This window comes from Echiichthys vipera (assembly GCF_963691815.1).
Source record: "Echiichthys vipera genome assembly, chromosome: 15".
Taxonomy (NCBI): Eukaryota; Metazoa; Chordata; class Actinopteri; order Perciformes; family Trachinidae; genus Echiichthys; species Echiichthys vipera.
The window spans coordinates 25,871,568-25,884,991 of record NC_139840.1 but is presented as its reverse complement, the minus strand read 5'-3'; the positions used below and the strand labels follow the sequence as shown (position 1 = coordinate 25,884,991).

General features: G+C 42.8%; 1 protein-coding gene across 1 annotated transcript in view; it reads right to left on the bottom strand.

Moving 5' to 3' along the window:
* Positions 1-13,424, bottom strand: part of LOC310958136 (uncharacterized protein) — a gene marked incomplete at its 5' end in the record, with an annotated part of 75,089 nt that overhangs the window by 52,256 nt on the left and 9,409 nt on the right. Inside the window, 3 exons of the mRNA XM_083928963.1 lie at positions 6,343-6,582; positions 7,510-7,587; positions 8,412-8,498. Of these exons, the coding sequence (XP_083785089.1) occupies positions 6,343-6,582; positions 7,510-7,587; positions 8,412-8,498 (405 nt within the window). The remainder of the gene's footprint in view (positions 1-6,342; positions 6,583-7,509; positions 7,588-8,411; positions 8,499-13,424) is intronic.

Genomic DNA, 13,424 nt, shown 5'->3' with positions numbered 1-13,424 from the left:
TGGGTAACAGGAAGGAAAAAAATGGAGTCAGCTCGAGGCTACATTAGCCACTATTAGCATAACACACGTAAATCTTGCAGATGCCACGTTTAGACAAGGAAGAAGAACGTGTGGAATAATGAAAGACATTATCCCTGGTTCTGCTGCATCGCTATTGATCCGTCTGTTAAAACCTGTTGGTATTACAGGAGTGCACTGTTAATCAGCTGAGTGCTCTTTCAAGGGGAGCTACTTCAGTCTCATTGACAACTATTTAGTGAGCAAAGGTAGGCTAAACTCCCACTCAAGGTACCTCAGTTTTGATTGTAGAGTTAAAAGGCGTCCTTGAGTTTGTCTGACTCTGGGTAACTGGGAAAATGTTTTCCGAGTACAATAATGCAAGCTCTGTGGTTCATAAATACAAAATGCATGCCAATAACCTGACTCCTAGGGCCCTGACTGAGAAATTACTGCAGATAAGTCACTAGTTTCAGAAGTCACAAAGCATCTCTCTTGGGTTTTTCCGGCCATAGTAACCACAGTCTAACTGCTTTTGGGCTCCTTTGGCACAACCTTTTCAACGTTTCCATAAATTACGATGTATGTGATGGTGCCTGCTTTTATAAATACTTGTCATTTACTCACCTGTTACAGACTTTCTGTGTTTCAGCAAAGGCTTGCATATGAATAAACAATTTATAAACACACATTCACGGGTGCTGTTTACAGCAACATCATGTTTCAGCACTGAGCATCTCGCTTTGATTCGTCTGCTTGGTTGTGTCTCATCTCTGCCAGGGTGAAGCTTGTTTACATGAACTCGTCATTTACATTTCATAAAAACAGTATTTTCATTAATATTTGCCAATTTTTATTGTAAGAAAAGATCTTTAGAAAAAGGCCCAACACAGGTTTAAGATCTTTGCTTTTGGATTGTTCAATAAATGCAGTAAAATGAGAGGAAATATCATATATCATATCATATCGTGTACAGATTTAAATTCAGTAAATTCTGAATGGAGTCTGGAATGGACTGTGATTTAAGATTGTATTTTTCAGTCAAACAATGAACATGATTCTATTCTTCTTCTTCTCTTTTTGTGGAAGAAATAGGTTTTGATTCCCTTAAACATCATCACCATCATCATCATCATCACCATCATCATCAGAGCTCTGAAGCAACGAGGGTAAATGAATTGAGCACTTTTTTTAAATCGGGTCTAGCATGCATGATTAAAAATAAATGCACGTATGTCTGAAGAATTCTGGCAATAAGTGGATAATTGCCCCACATGCATACACACTAAAATGATGCAAAATTACACAGTAAACATATGAAATGTGGCACAGAATCACAACACGATCACACTGCACATGCACGCTTTCCCAACAAAAGACATTCAGCTCGAACTGAAATGATCCCTTCATTTGTCTGTTCCCGCTATCTTTTACTGGGGATGAAGAATCACAGATGGGTGTGTATTCTTCCCCTCTGAAGCAATATTTCTCAATTACTTCTAACAAGCACTTCATCAGTTCAGTGGGACCGAGAGGGAGAAGGATGAACAGACAGATAGAAACAGACAGACAGAGGGATAGACCTTATAAATGAAACTCCCTGACCTATATCGCCTCTCAGCCTGCTCCTCATGCCCTCTTCCCTAAATTATTATTCCCCTATATCACCCTCCCCTCTCCTCAATCTCTCTCACATCACTGGATATTAGTGCGAGTCCAGAAAAAGGGGGCGTCTCTTCTAAATCTGGCATCTTTCCCTAATTTCCTAAATTGATTGATTGAATTGAAGTTGCTATTATCTCCCTTTGGCCCAGATGCTTGCCCAGCTATAAACAGCTCAAGGAAGAGACCAAGGCATTATCGTCTATATTTGATGTGATAAGGTATTAAATTGGAGTGCGTCTTAACCTGCACAGACAGAGGAGCTGGTTTGTTGAGGACTTTAGGTTTCAAGCACAGAAACACAGTTTGAGAAGAGGTCGCACAGACAGAGCAGAAGGCTGGATGGTTAATGTATCATCTTGAAGTTCCAAAAAGACTTAGACGTCGATTTAAATGCACCTGAGTCACAAAAACATGTGAATAATTGATGATATTTATTAAAATGTCTAAAAGAAAGCCCCCTGAATGGTTTGTATAACCGTAAACATGAACTTTAGACATAAAATTCACATCCAGCAGCAAAACATACTTTGGTTCCAGCTGGACTGAAGACAAAACGCCCTCTGGGAAGCAAATCATTTTTTTTTATGGAAGGTTTTATGATTTTCTTTGTCTCATTAGATACCCAGTGATGTGAGACGAGGAAGAAGCGCAAAGACATGACTTGCCCCGACCCCGGGCTGCTGACAGGAACGAACTGCTCGTACTCAACTACCCTTAGAGAAGCTTGAAGAAAGAGCTATTAAGAGAAAGACATTCAGAGAAATGAAACAGCTCTGTTGACACATTCAAATTCAAATACACGAGAATGCTCATGATATGCAAAAACAACAGCGCCGCATTTGAAATGTCGCACAAAAGAAACGCGAAATAGTTGATGTTTCAATCATCTGGTTTGGAGCGAATGAACGAGGCTGCAGCACAGTTTGGTCAGGAGATGGCGCTGTAAGCTAAGCATGGCTGTAATCCTCCAGCAAACAGAGTAGAAGCAGTCGAGGTTGATGACTGGAAACTAAAGAAGCCGCAATCTGACCGCCTAAGAGAGAAAATGCAGAGAGATCTTCAGGAATGTGTATCAATAGTTCTACTTACATTTTATCCCAGGTGCAAAAACTGGTTATGGGAATATCAGAGAAGACGCCATGGCTAATTGGGACATTTGAATAGAACTGAAATATTGTTAATGGTATTATTACCACCTGTACTTCCTCATTTTTGGATATCCTCAACAGGTTCATGTGCAAATCCATCAACCCCCTTTCAGCACCACATCAAATCCAGGGCTCTGACAGAGAGATAATGAGCATTTTTCCTTCATTACTTTTGAGATTTGTGCCCTTTAAAAGGCACAAAAACCATGTTGATGTACTCTTAAGCTCTGCACCGCACTCATATAGACAAGTGTATGCGGTTAAAGATTACATATTTAACATACCTTGTATCAAAAGCCTTTCGAAAGCTTACATTTTTACCTTTATTGTTAAAAATCCAAATGATGTAAGAGGATTGGCACATTTACAGAATGTCTGCAGGTATTTTGTGTGATGGAGCGGTAAGCTAAGGACATGGTTTTAAAATAGCAGCATGTGGTTACATCACTGCAGTCTCTTCCCTGGACTTTGAACGGGTGGAAAGTTCATCTTTATAGTCAGACAACTACAATTTTCATTCTAAAGACTGGGTGAGAATGCAATCACAGCAGCCATTAATGGACAGACAATCTCCTCAATTCATGGTGGTTTCTAGAAGACGAGTGTTGAAAGTTCCTAATGAGCGAAGATAGTAATGGTTACGTAACAAGTCTGGGTGGGCTATCTTTAGTTAGTTTAAAACAACAAAACAGGAGGAAGAAGATCAGAATAAGAGCTTGCTAAATGTTTAATAAGTTCTGCACCATTGAAACTCAGATGCTGAGTCATTTTAAAAGTTCTGTGGAGGGTCTAGGTGGTGAAAATCTTGATTTCGTGCCCATTCTCTCTCACCAGAGTGGGGACTAATGGTCTGATGCCTCTTAAATGATGCTCATATTTGGGCTGGAACCTGGGACGCTGGACACTCTTAGAGCGCACTCCCACTGTCCGTCCGTCCCGTGCCCCGTGCTTTAGGGTGCACTCACACTGTCCTTCCGTCCCGGGCCAAAACCGTTTTTTCAGCTAAAGCCTATTGCCTTTGAGCAGTGTGAGTGCACCCTCTCCGAGCATAACTGCGGATAGCGGGCCGTCCACGCCTGAGAGAGGTGGGCTTTTGTAGAGCCCGTTTGCACATGTACGAGCACGAGCGTGCGCACGTGTACGAGCACGAGCACGAGCCCTACGGTGGTAGCGGTATGTGCGCCTGTTCGGACATAGAAAATAGAAGGAGGGACCATGCGCGGACATTTAACAACAATAAACAATGGCGGTGAAAGGTTCACGTTGGTGTGATGCGGAGGTGGAGTGTTTACTGCAGATTTGGTCGAATGAAAATATTCAACAACAGTCGACAAGACGCACAAAAACTCTGAGGTCTATGGAAAGATTTGTAAACAAAGCCACACACGCGATCAATGCGTGTGACGTGTTACGGCGTGATGACGTATGGACAGCAAGAAGCATTTGAGTGAGGCCCAGGCAGTGTGAGTACAAACGGGCCTAGGGCGCGGGGGGAGCGGGAGGGGGGACAAGTAGCCCAAAGCACGGGGCACGGTGCAGAAGGACAGTGTGAGTGCGCCCTTAGGGTACTTGTCCCCCCCTCCAGGCCCGTTTGTACTCACACTGCCTGGGCCTCGGCGAATGCTTCTTGCTGCCTATACGTCATCACGCTGTCACACATCACACACATTGATGACATCCTCACGATGCGTCACTTTGTTTACAAATCTTTCCATAGACCTCAGAGTTTTTGTGCGTCTTGTCGACTGTTTTTGAATATTTTTATCGACCAAATCTGCAATAAACACTCCACCTCCGCATCAGACCAACGTGAAACTTTCGCCGCCATTGTTTTAAATGTCCGCGCATGGTCCCTCCTTCTTTTTTCTATGTCCCAACAGGCGCACATAAAATGACGTCAGAACCGCTGGAGGCCTCGCTCTCGTACACGTGCGCACGCTCGTGATCATACATGTGCAAACGTGCTTTACAAAAGCCCACCTCTCCCAAACGGGTCGTGGACGGCAAGCGTGCCGCTCCTAGGCGCGGTACGGTTAAACTCACACTGGTCAAAGGAACTAGACGTTAGCTGTGAAACCTGTTTGGACACGGTGGGAGTGCACCCTTAATGCTGGATGACACTCATGTTTTTACTTTAATTTAAATGGCCAGGATCTTTTATATCTATGACCAAAAGAACTCCAAGCCACAGATACTTGTGTATTACACATATAGCCTGAAAGAAAGGAGTTTAACTTAACACTTTTATAACGTCTGATTTTAGGGAGTGTTGCCCCCCTCCTCCCAGCACCCCTACTTCCTGTTTCTCATTTAATCGATTATAAAATGTCAGAAAATTAGTGAAAAATATTGATCAGTGTCTCCCAAACCCCAAGATGACATGCTCAAATATCTTGTCTTGTCCACAGCTCAAATATATTCAGTTTACTGACACAGAGGAGGAAATAAACCAGAAAATATTCACATTAAAGAAGCTTGAATCAGAGAATTTGGACGTTTTTTGATTCAAAAACTTGAAAAAAATAGCACAAAAATTGCCGATTCATTTATTTGTTGACATCTAACTGATTCATTGAGGAATTGTTGCAGCTCTAATTCAAATGACGAAATAACTTTTTGCAGCAATGCATGCGTGTCTCATTTAAAGAGTACTGAAAGGTTGCACAATTACAGTGCTGCTTTGCTGATGCTGTTAAATCTTCTTGTGGGTTTGGGTTTATTGTTGCTCAGCGACCGCAAATTCAGTCAACGTTCAGGTGCGATTCACTCAAGCAGCCATTGATTATTATACATTAAAAATTCCTGATGAAAGGCAATATAGAAATGTGGGTTGCTCTTTTCTTATCAGGAAAAACATAAACTATGGGCCGTCCTCTGTGTATCATCTCCATCTGTCTGTTGATCCAGTTGGTCAGTAAGTAAAGAGGAGAATAGCACGGAGCATAAAGCCGCGAGGGGACCGCTGACGTCAACGCAGAGCTGGAACTGCTCCACCTACAGTGAAAACGAGTAGAATAGGCTGTAGCTCATCCTGAGTCCCTGCCCCTGTCACCACCCGCCCCCTGCTCCCTGCTCCAGAAAACACAGCTCTATTAGCTCCAACCTTTCTTTGACAAATCCAACCAACGCTCCAAAAGGTTGCACTCACACTGTCGATCCGTACCGTGCCCAAACAGGTTTTACGGGTAAAGCCTAGTTTGTTTGACCAGTGTGAGTGCAACCGCACCACGCCTATGACGTATGGACAGGCAAGAAGCATTCACGCGAGGCCCAGGTAGTGTGTGTACAAACGGGCCTTGCCAGCCGGTTGAGAGGGAGGGGGGGACAAGTACCTTAAAGCACGGGGCACGGTACGGACGGACAGTGTGAGTGCGCCCTAACACACACACGTGCATGAAAACCACCTCTGGAAAAGTATATAAACCCCAAAACTACATATGTACCGTTAAGTTCCTCCTCTGTCCTCATCCTCCTGACTCCACCCTCCCCCTGCTGCACACAGTAACACATGCAACCCTCTGATATCTGATACCTGTGGAGTGGTCCATGGAGTGGATTCCCGGGCCACCAGAAGTCGACAGGTCACTGGTTTTAAACGGACTGCTTCCACCGGTGTTACTGGTTGTTTTGTGCTCCACACCAAACAGGCCCGAACTCTTCCGGGTGTCCATAGCTGAACCCATCCCCGTCTGGCCCAGAGCGGAGCCCATATTGGTCTGGAACGGCGGCATGCTGGACCCCATGGTGCCTCCCATCCCCGACTGAGAAAAGCCTGATGGAGAGACAGAACAGAGAGATACATCACAGACAAGCAGAGAAAAGTGTACATACTGCTGCTATATCCCCCATGTACAGTATGTAGTACTTAAAGCTGCATTCTCTCTAATGCCCAGCAGGGGGAGACTCCTCTTAAAGCTGCTTTCTCTCTAATGCCCAGCAGGGGGAGACTCCACTTAAAGCTGCATTCTCTCTAATGCCCAGCAGGAGGAGACTCCAGTTAAAGCTGCATTCTCTCTAATGCCCAGCAGGGGGAGACTCCTCTTAAAGCTGCTTTCTCTCTAATGTCCAGCAGAAGGAGACTCCACTTAAAGCTGCATTCTCTCTAATGTCCAGCAGGAGGAGACTCCAGTTAAAGCTGCATTCTCTCTAATGCCCAGCAGGAGGAGACTCCACTTAAAGCTGCATTCTCTCTAATGTCCAGCAGGGGGAGACTCCACTTAAAGCTGCATTCTCTCTAATGCCCAGCAGGAGGAGACTCCACTTAAAGCTGCATTCTCTCTAATGTCCAGCAGGGGGAGACTCCACTTAAAGCTGCATTCTCTCTAATGTTCATCAGGAGGAGACTCCACTTAAAGCTGCATTCTCTCTAATGTTCAGCAGGAGGAGACTCCACTTAAAGCTGCATTCTCTCTAATGTTCAGCAGGAGGAGACTCCACTTAAAGCTGCATTCTCTCTAATGTCTCCACAGGCTCCATAAAGAAGCGTGATTGTTTAGAAGTCAGTGAGAAAATAAACTTCTCTCTTGATTTATTCCTTAAGTAAGCAAAGTGAACAAAAATAAACATTTCATAAAGCCAGAGCCTGATTGAAATCATCACCACTCCGTAATTTTCCCATTTCGTCAGATGCAAACAGAGAGGAGCGATAACATGACATCCTTCTAAGTTTGTAACCAGGAGGTGAAAAAGTAAAGTGGACCTAGAAATGAGTCAGGCATGCTGTTGTCCTTTGTCTTGTTCATGCTCCATGGATCTGTCCTCCCACCCATCATCGGACCTGAAAGATAGAGAGAGGGAGAGAGAGGGAGGGGGAGAGGGAGGGAGAGAGAGAGAGAGAGAGAGAGAGAGAGAGAGAGAGAGAGAGAGAGAGAGAGAGAGAGAGAGAGAGAGAGAGAGAGAGAGAGAGAGGGAGATGGAGTAGAGGACATCGAGTCAGAGAGCCAAAATGAGTGGGGGAGTTAAAAAAAAAAGGTGAGCAGAATGAAACATAAAAACAAATGCTGATGTTCGACTTTGGAAACATTCAAACGTGTGCAGTATGTATCATTAAATTAAAAAACACCCAAATAATGCCCGAATATAAAAATATTTAGGTCATTTTAACATTAATGTTACAAAGTGTCTTTTTTTGTTGCACGGCCTCAACTCTGGTAACCTATAGTCACACTGTACATACACAAACGACAGTAGAGCTCCCTCGTGTGTGTGTGTGTGTGTGTGAGAAGTAATGATGGTATTGCAAAATCCATGCCATAGCAGAACATGACAACATATTGTGATAGTATCGTATCGTGAGTTAGAGACAAAGTTGAAGAATCTTTGAATAAACGTTGATGGTGACATGATTCTTCTTCTTCTTCCTTCTTTAATGTCTAACAGACGAAGCCTTGGCATGCTTTATAAATCTAATTTTGTTCTGTATATTAATGTAATAATAGTAGATTTCTAAAAACTGGCACTTAAGATGTTCAAGTTGAGGATTATGTAAGAAGAGATTGAAAAACTATTTGCTCGTCTCACAATAGTGTCATTTAAGTACAAAACAAACAGAACTACAGCTCCCGTGAGCCTTTGCAACAAATAACTACCCCCCACCCTCACCAGACAGGTAGTCAGAGCTGAAGGCAGGCTGTCCCGGTGGGTCTTGGCGTCCCCCTGATGACATCATTGATGACATCATCCCAGGACCTAAAGGAGATTTAAAAAAAAAAAGCATCATCAGCATCGTCATCACTCAATAAATTAGCTCGTTATTCTGTCATAACGATGCTTTTTATCTCCTGAATGACCAACTACATACATTTCCAGGGGGCTGTTGCACAAAGGCAGAGTTAAGAAAAAGGCTTGAACTAGTCTGGTCTGATCGCTGTTAAAAAACATACACCTGTCATTTGTGTCACTGCAACACGCTGACTGCAAACACTGATCCACGATGGATGCACAAGATCTCTCTAGCTCTCGCTCTCTTGCTCTCTCTCTCTCTCTCTCGCTCTCTCTCTCTCTCTCTCTCTCATACATACACTGTATGTATATATATGCAGTGGTGGAAGAAGTACTCAGAGCTTTTATTTAAGTAAACGTAGTAATACCACACTACTCTGTAAGTAAAAGTAAAAGTCCTGCAGTCAAAATGTAACTTAGTAAAAGTACAGTATAAGTATCAAAATGTACTTTAAGTACATAGAGTAGAAGAAGAAGAGGAAGAAGAAGATGAGGAAGAGGAAGAGGAAGAGGAAGAGGAAGAGGAAGAGGAAGAGAAAGAGGAAGAAGAAGAAGAAGAAGAAGAAGAAGAAGAAGAAGAAGAAGAAGAAGAAGAAGAAGAAGAAGAAGAGTGTCATTATGAGGAATGGGCCACTTCAGAATAGTATATTTATGAATATATTTATGTAAATATCACTGTGTAGCTTAATCTGTAACAATATATGGTATTTCATTTGTTGATAATATTTTGTATTAATAATCTCAATCTATAAAATAACTAAAGTTACACACACACACACACACACACACACACACACACACACACACACACACACACACACACACACACACACACACACAGATAACCTGAATATCCCTTATCCAGGTTTCGTGCAGCAGCCCCCAGGTGTGACGGTGAAACCCGGCCGAGGATGAACGACCGACTATGACAAACACATTTGTTTTACAGTACTCTGCATAGTGAGGCCGACTGTCACTCTGCTCTGTCAGCTGTTTAACCATCAAACAGGTCCCACTTCCAAAAAACAGTTTCTCCAGCCTGTTAGCGTGTGTGTGTGTGTGTGTTGTTTACATCTTATGACAGTTAGGCAAGCAGGCACGACACGTCACTGACTATCACCATGGTTACGCAGATAGAGGAGGACAGCATCTGCGGTTCCCTCGACACGGTTGCTGCCGGTGGACGCGTCTTAAAAGATCGATGCCACCCACTGAGGCACACATAACACACACACACTACTGATGAATGTTATATAAATACATGTTTGATATTACTGTTAAAGGCAGCAGGAGGAGGGGAGACAAGTGCTGCTGCATAATAAAAGAAATCAAAAGCATAGATATACATGCTTTATATATATATAGTTACTATTCACTGGATCATTTTATCCCACTGAGCAGCACAGATTTAACACTTGCATTTATTATAACAATAAAAGGAGGTTATCAACTAAACAATACAAATATTTTTTGATCAGGGGCCATTATGTGATCAAATTAAGCTAAGTACTGTTTATAATGTTGTTTCACTGATGATGCAACAAAAGGAAATCAATCCTGACACATAAAAACAATAAAAAATAAATAAAAAAACAACATCTAAAACTGGTCCAGCTGTGGTCTTTAAGCAGAAATACAGAGAAAATGTAAAGGCATGTATTGGATAAATGTTTTTATTTGGTGTCATTCATTTGTAAGTAAAGTTGGTATCTCTGCAGAAGGAAACATTTATTTTATTTTGCTGCTTTTGGGTATTTCTTATTCTTAGTAGTGATCTCCGTTCCTTTTTCTTGCTTTTCTTTCTCTGCTCTGAGTTTAACGTGACATGTCAGATGCTCATCCGATGTGGTTTATCAGAGCATTTCTTAATGCTATGTCCAAATTTAAGATAAAATACAATTCATCAACATAGACCGGCTCTCCATGTGTTTGTTAATTACATGTAGGGTTTTCTTATTTTCCTCTAATTGCTTTATGCAAGGACAAATATAAGAGAAAAAATAATAAAACATGCATACATGAGGCCCATACGTTACACTGCTGCTGCTGCTGCATTACCATGTGATAAAGTGTGGTTCTGTCCATGGTCCTGAAACACCAGTGGGAAAGTTCGACGATGAGGCCTACGACTAAAACTCCTCACAAGTGAATTTGCACAGAGACGTATCATGTTTGACTAACCACTGCAGACACACACACATCCTGACTGTTCTTTAAACACTTGTAGTCAGTAGTTTACATTTGGGCTGCATGAGATGAGGAAATCATGCAATATGTGATAACAATGTTGAATATTGCGATAAATAAACAGATGTTAAAGTGTACTCTGCTAAAACGCAAATTTGGTTTAATAAACTTTGAAAACCTGAAAGAAAATGATTTTCAACAAAAAAAAATTTTTTCAACTGAACTGAACACAAAAGGCTGTAAAGCACTGTAAAAAAAAGACTATAGTTCCATTTTAAAGTGCAGTTTTCTACAGATTCTCTCTTTCAACTAACTGTGGCTCAGTTGGTAGAGCGAGTCGGCCAATGTCCGAAGGGTCGGCGGTTCAATCCCCGTCCTGCCCTACTTGTGTCATGGTCGTTGTGTCCTTGGGCAAGACACTTCACCCACCTCGCCTCGTGTGAATGTGTATGACTGCCGTATATATGAGGAGGTGGTCGGAGGTGCCGTAGGCGCTGATTGGCTGCCACGCTTCCGTCAGTGCCCAGGGCAGCTTTGACTACTACGTAGTTTACCACCACCATGTATGTCTGTGTGTATGAATGCAACCTGAACTCTGTAAAGCGCCTTGAGCACTGAGGAATACACTATATAAATCTAAGCCGTAATAATAATAATAACTCAAAAAGTCCCTTAGCGTCCTCGGCATCATGTTTACTGCAAACCAGTTAAAAGAACAATAATGTGCCGGTATCACAGTGGTTAGAGCAGTCGCCCCGTGTAAATAGCCTGAAAGTCCTTGAGGTAGCGGCCGCGGGTTTTGATAACCAGTAAACTCTTAGCTAAATAAATACAGAAAGTATAAAAAAAACAATAAACAGTAAACAATAAACTTTTAGTCAAATATACATAATTAAAACATATATAATATCAGTGTAATGGTGGATATGGTGAATCATTTTCAAGTATTTCACAGCAGTAACTGTGAGTTTAGGCACAGCTGAAACACACACACACACACACACACACACACACACACACACACACACACACACACACACACACACACACACACACACACACACACACACACACACACACACACACACACACACACACACACACACACACACACACACACACACACACACACACACACACACACACAGTCTGTGCAGGCAGTAAGAACTCAGACAGTCCTCTGAGGACAGCAGCCAGTCCAGCCTCAAGGTCAAACACCTTACATTATTTTTATGACAGCTCTGCATCACTGCACCGGGAGCTCTCTCAAACACACTGCCAGGAGAAACGAGTCAAAATATTCGAGCGGGGGAACCACCGCAGAAATAGCTTTTACTGTGCAGTTTGAAGAAATACAGTTTGATGGGCTCGCCGCTGTGCGTGACACGGACTGGTCGAACTTTCATGTCATTGCTCGGTACATATTACACCGCGGTGTTATGTGAGATGCAAAGTTTAACCTTTTTGCTTTAGCTCACCTTGTCGATTCATCTTAAATTGGTATTGAATGGAAATAAAATAAAAAAGAAGTATGGGTGTCTGTGCTTTAGTGAGGGTGAAATTAGAAAAGTCAAGTGCACCTTAAAAGGTTGTTTTCACAGAAACCAGGCATGTCAGGGCTCACTCACTGTGAGTGCATGGGGAACATTTTAGAATGGATGCTATTTTCAACTCAGCCCATAACGGCACATTTGACACTAAAACATGTGGTGAGAGAATTTTGTCTTTCTTAAAACCCATTCCAGTGTAGATGTCTTTTCTATGCACAACATAGTGTCTGTTGTAACGTATTTTCTCATGTTTAAAAGTGGCCGTCTGAGTCATTAACCACTACTTTCATATTCACATTACATAGATATTATTATAGTTACTGGAAGTGTGTCTGTCTCTGTCTTTGTGTCTGTCTTTGTCTCTCTCTGTCCATCTGTCCGTCTTCTCTCTCTCTCTCTCTCTCTCCTTTTCTTCCTCCCCAACCGGTGCAGACAGATGTCCGTCCTCCACAGAGCTGGGTCTGTCCCACGTTCCTGCCTGTTATAGGGAAGGTTTTCAACGCTACCGTACTCTACGGGGGAACTGTTTGGTCTATATGAATCATAAATAAGTAGTAGAGTGTGGTCTTTACCTACTCCTAAAGAGATATAAATAAAATTGAATTGAATGGTGGTGGTCAGCACTGTCGCCTCACAACAAGAGCGTTTTTGGAGCGTTCTTGGTTCGAATCCCGGCTTGGGCCCTTCTGTGTGGAGTTTGCATGTTCTCCCGGTGTCTGCGTTGGTTTTCTCCGGGTTCTCCGGTTTCCTCCCACAGTCCAAAGACATGCTCGTGTTAGGTTCATTGATGACTCTAAATTGCCCGTAGGTGTGAATGTTTGTCCGACTCTGTTTGTCTCTATGTGCCCTGTGATAGACTGGTGTCCTGTCCAGGGTGTACCCCTCCTCACGCCCGATGTCAGCTGGGATCAGCTCCAGCCCCCCACGACCCCGACAGGGACAAGTGGATGAAGATGAATTAATTAATTGAATTGAATTGAATTACTTTAAGGTGATGAATCCGTTGAATGTTGTCCTCGTCGTGAGCTTATCACACAAACACTCAGCAGGAGGGAAAACCTGACGGGACGGCACATCGGCGAGGATGTGAATGACATCGAAGAATAGCCCCGACTTGCTATTGACTGAGGAACATATTGTTGAAAAGCAAATTAGA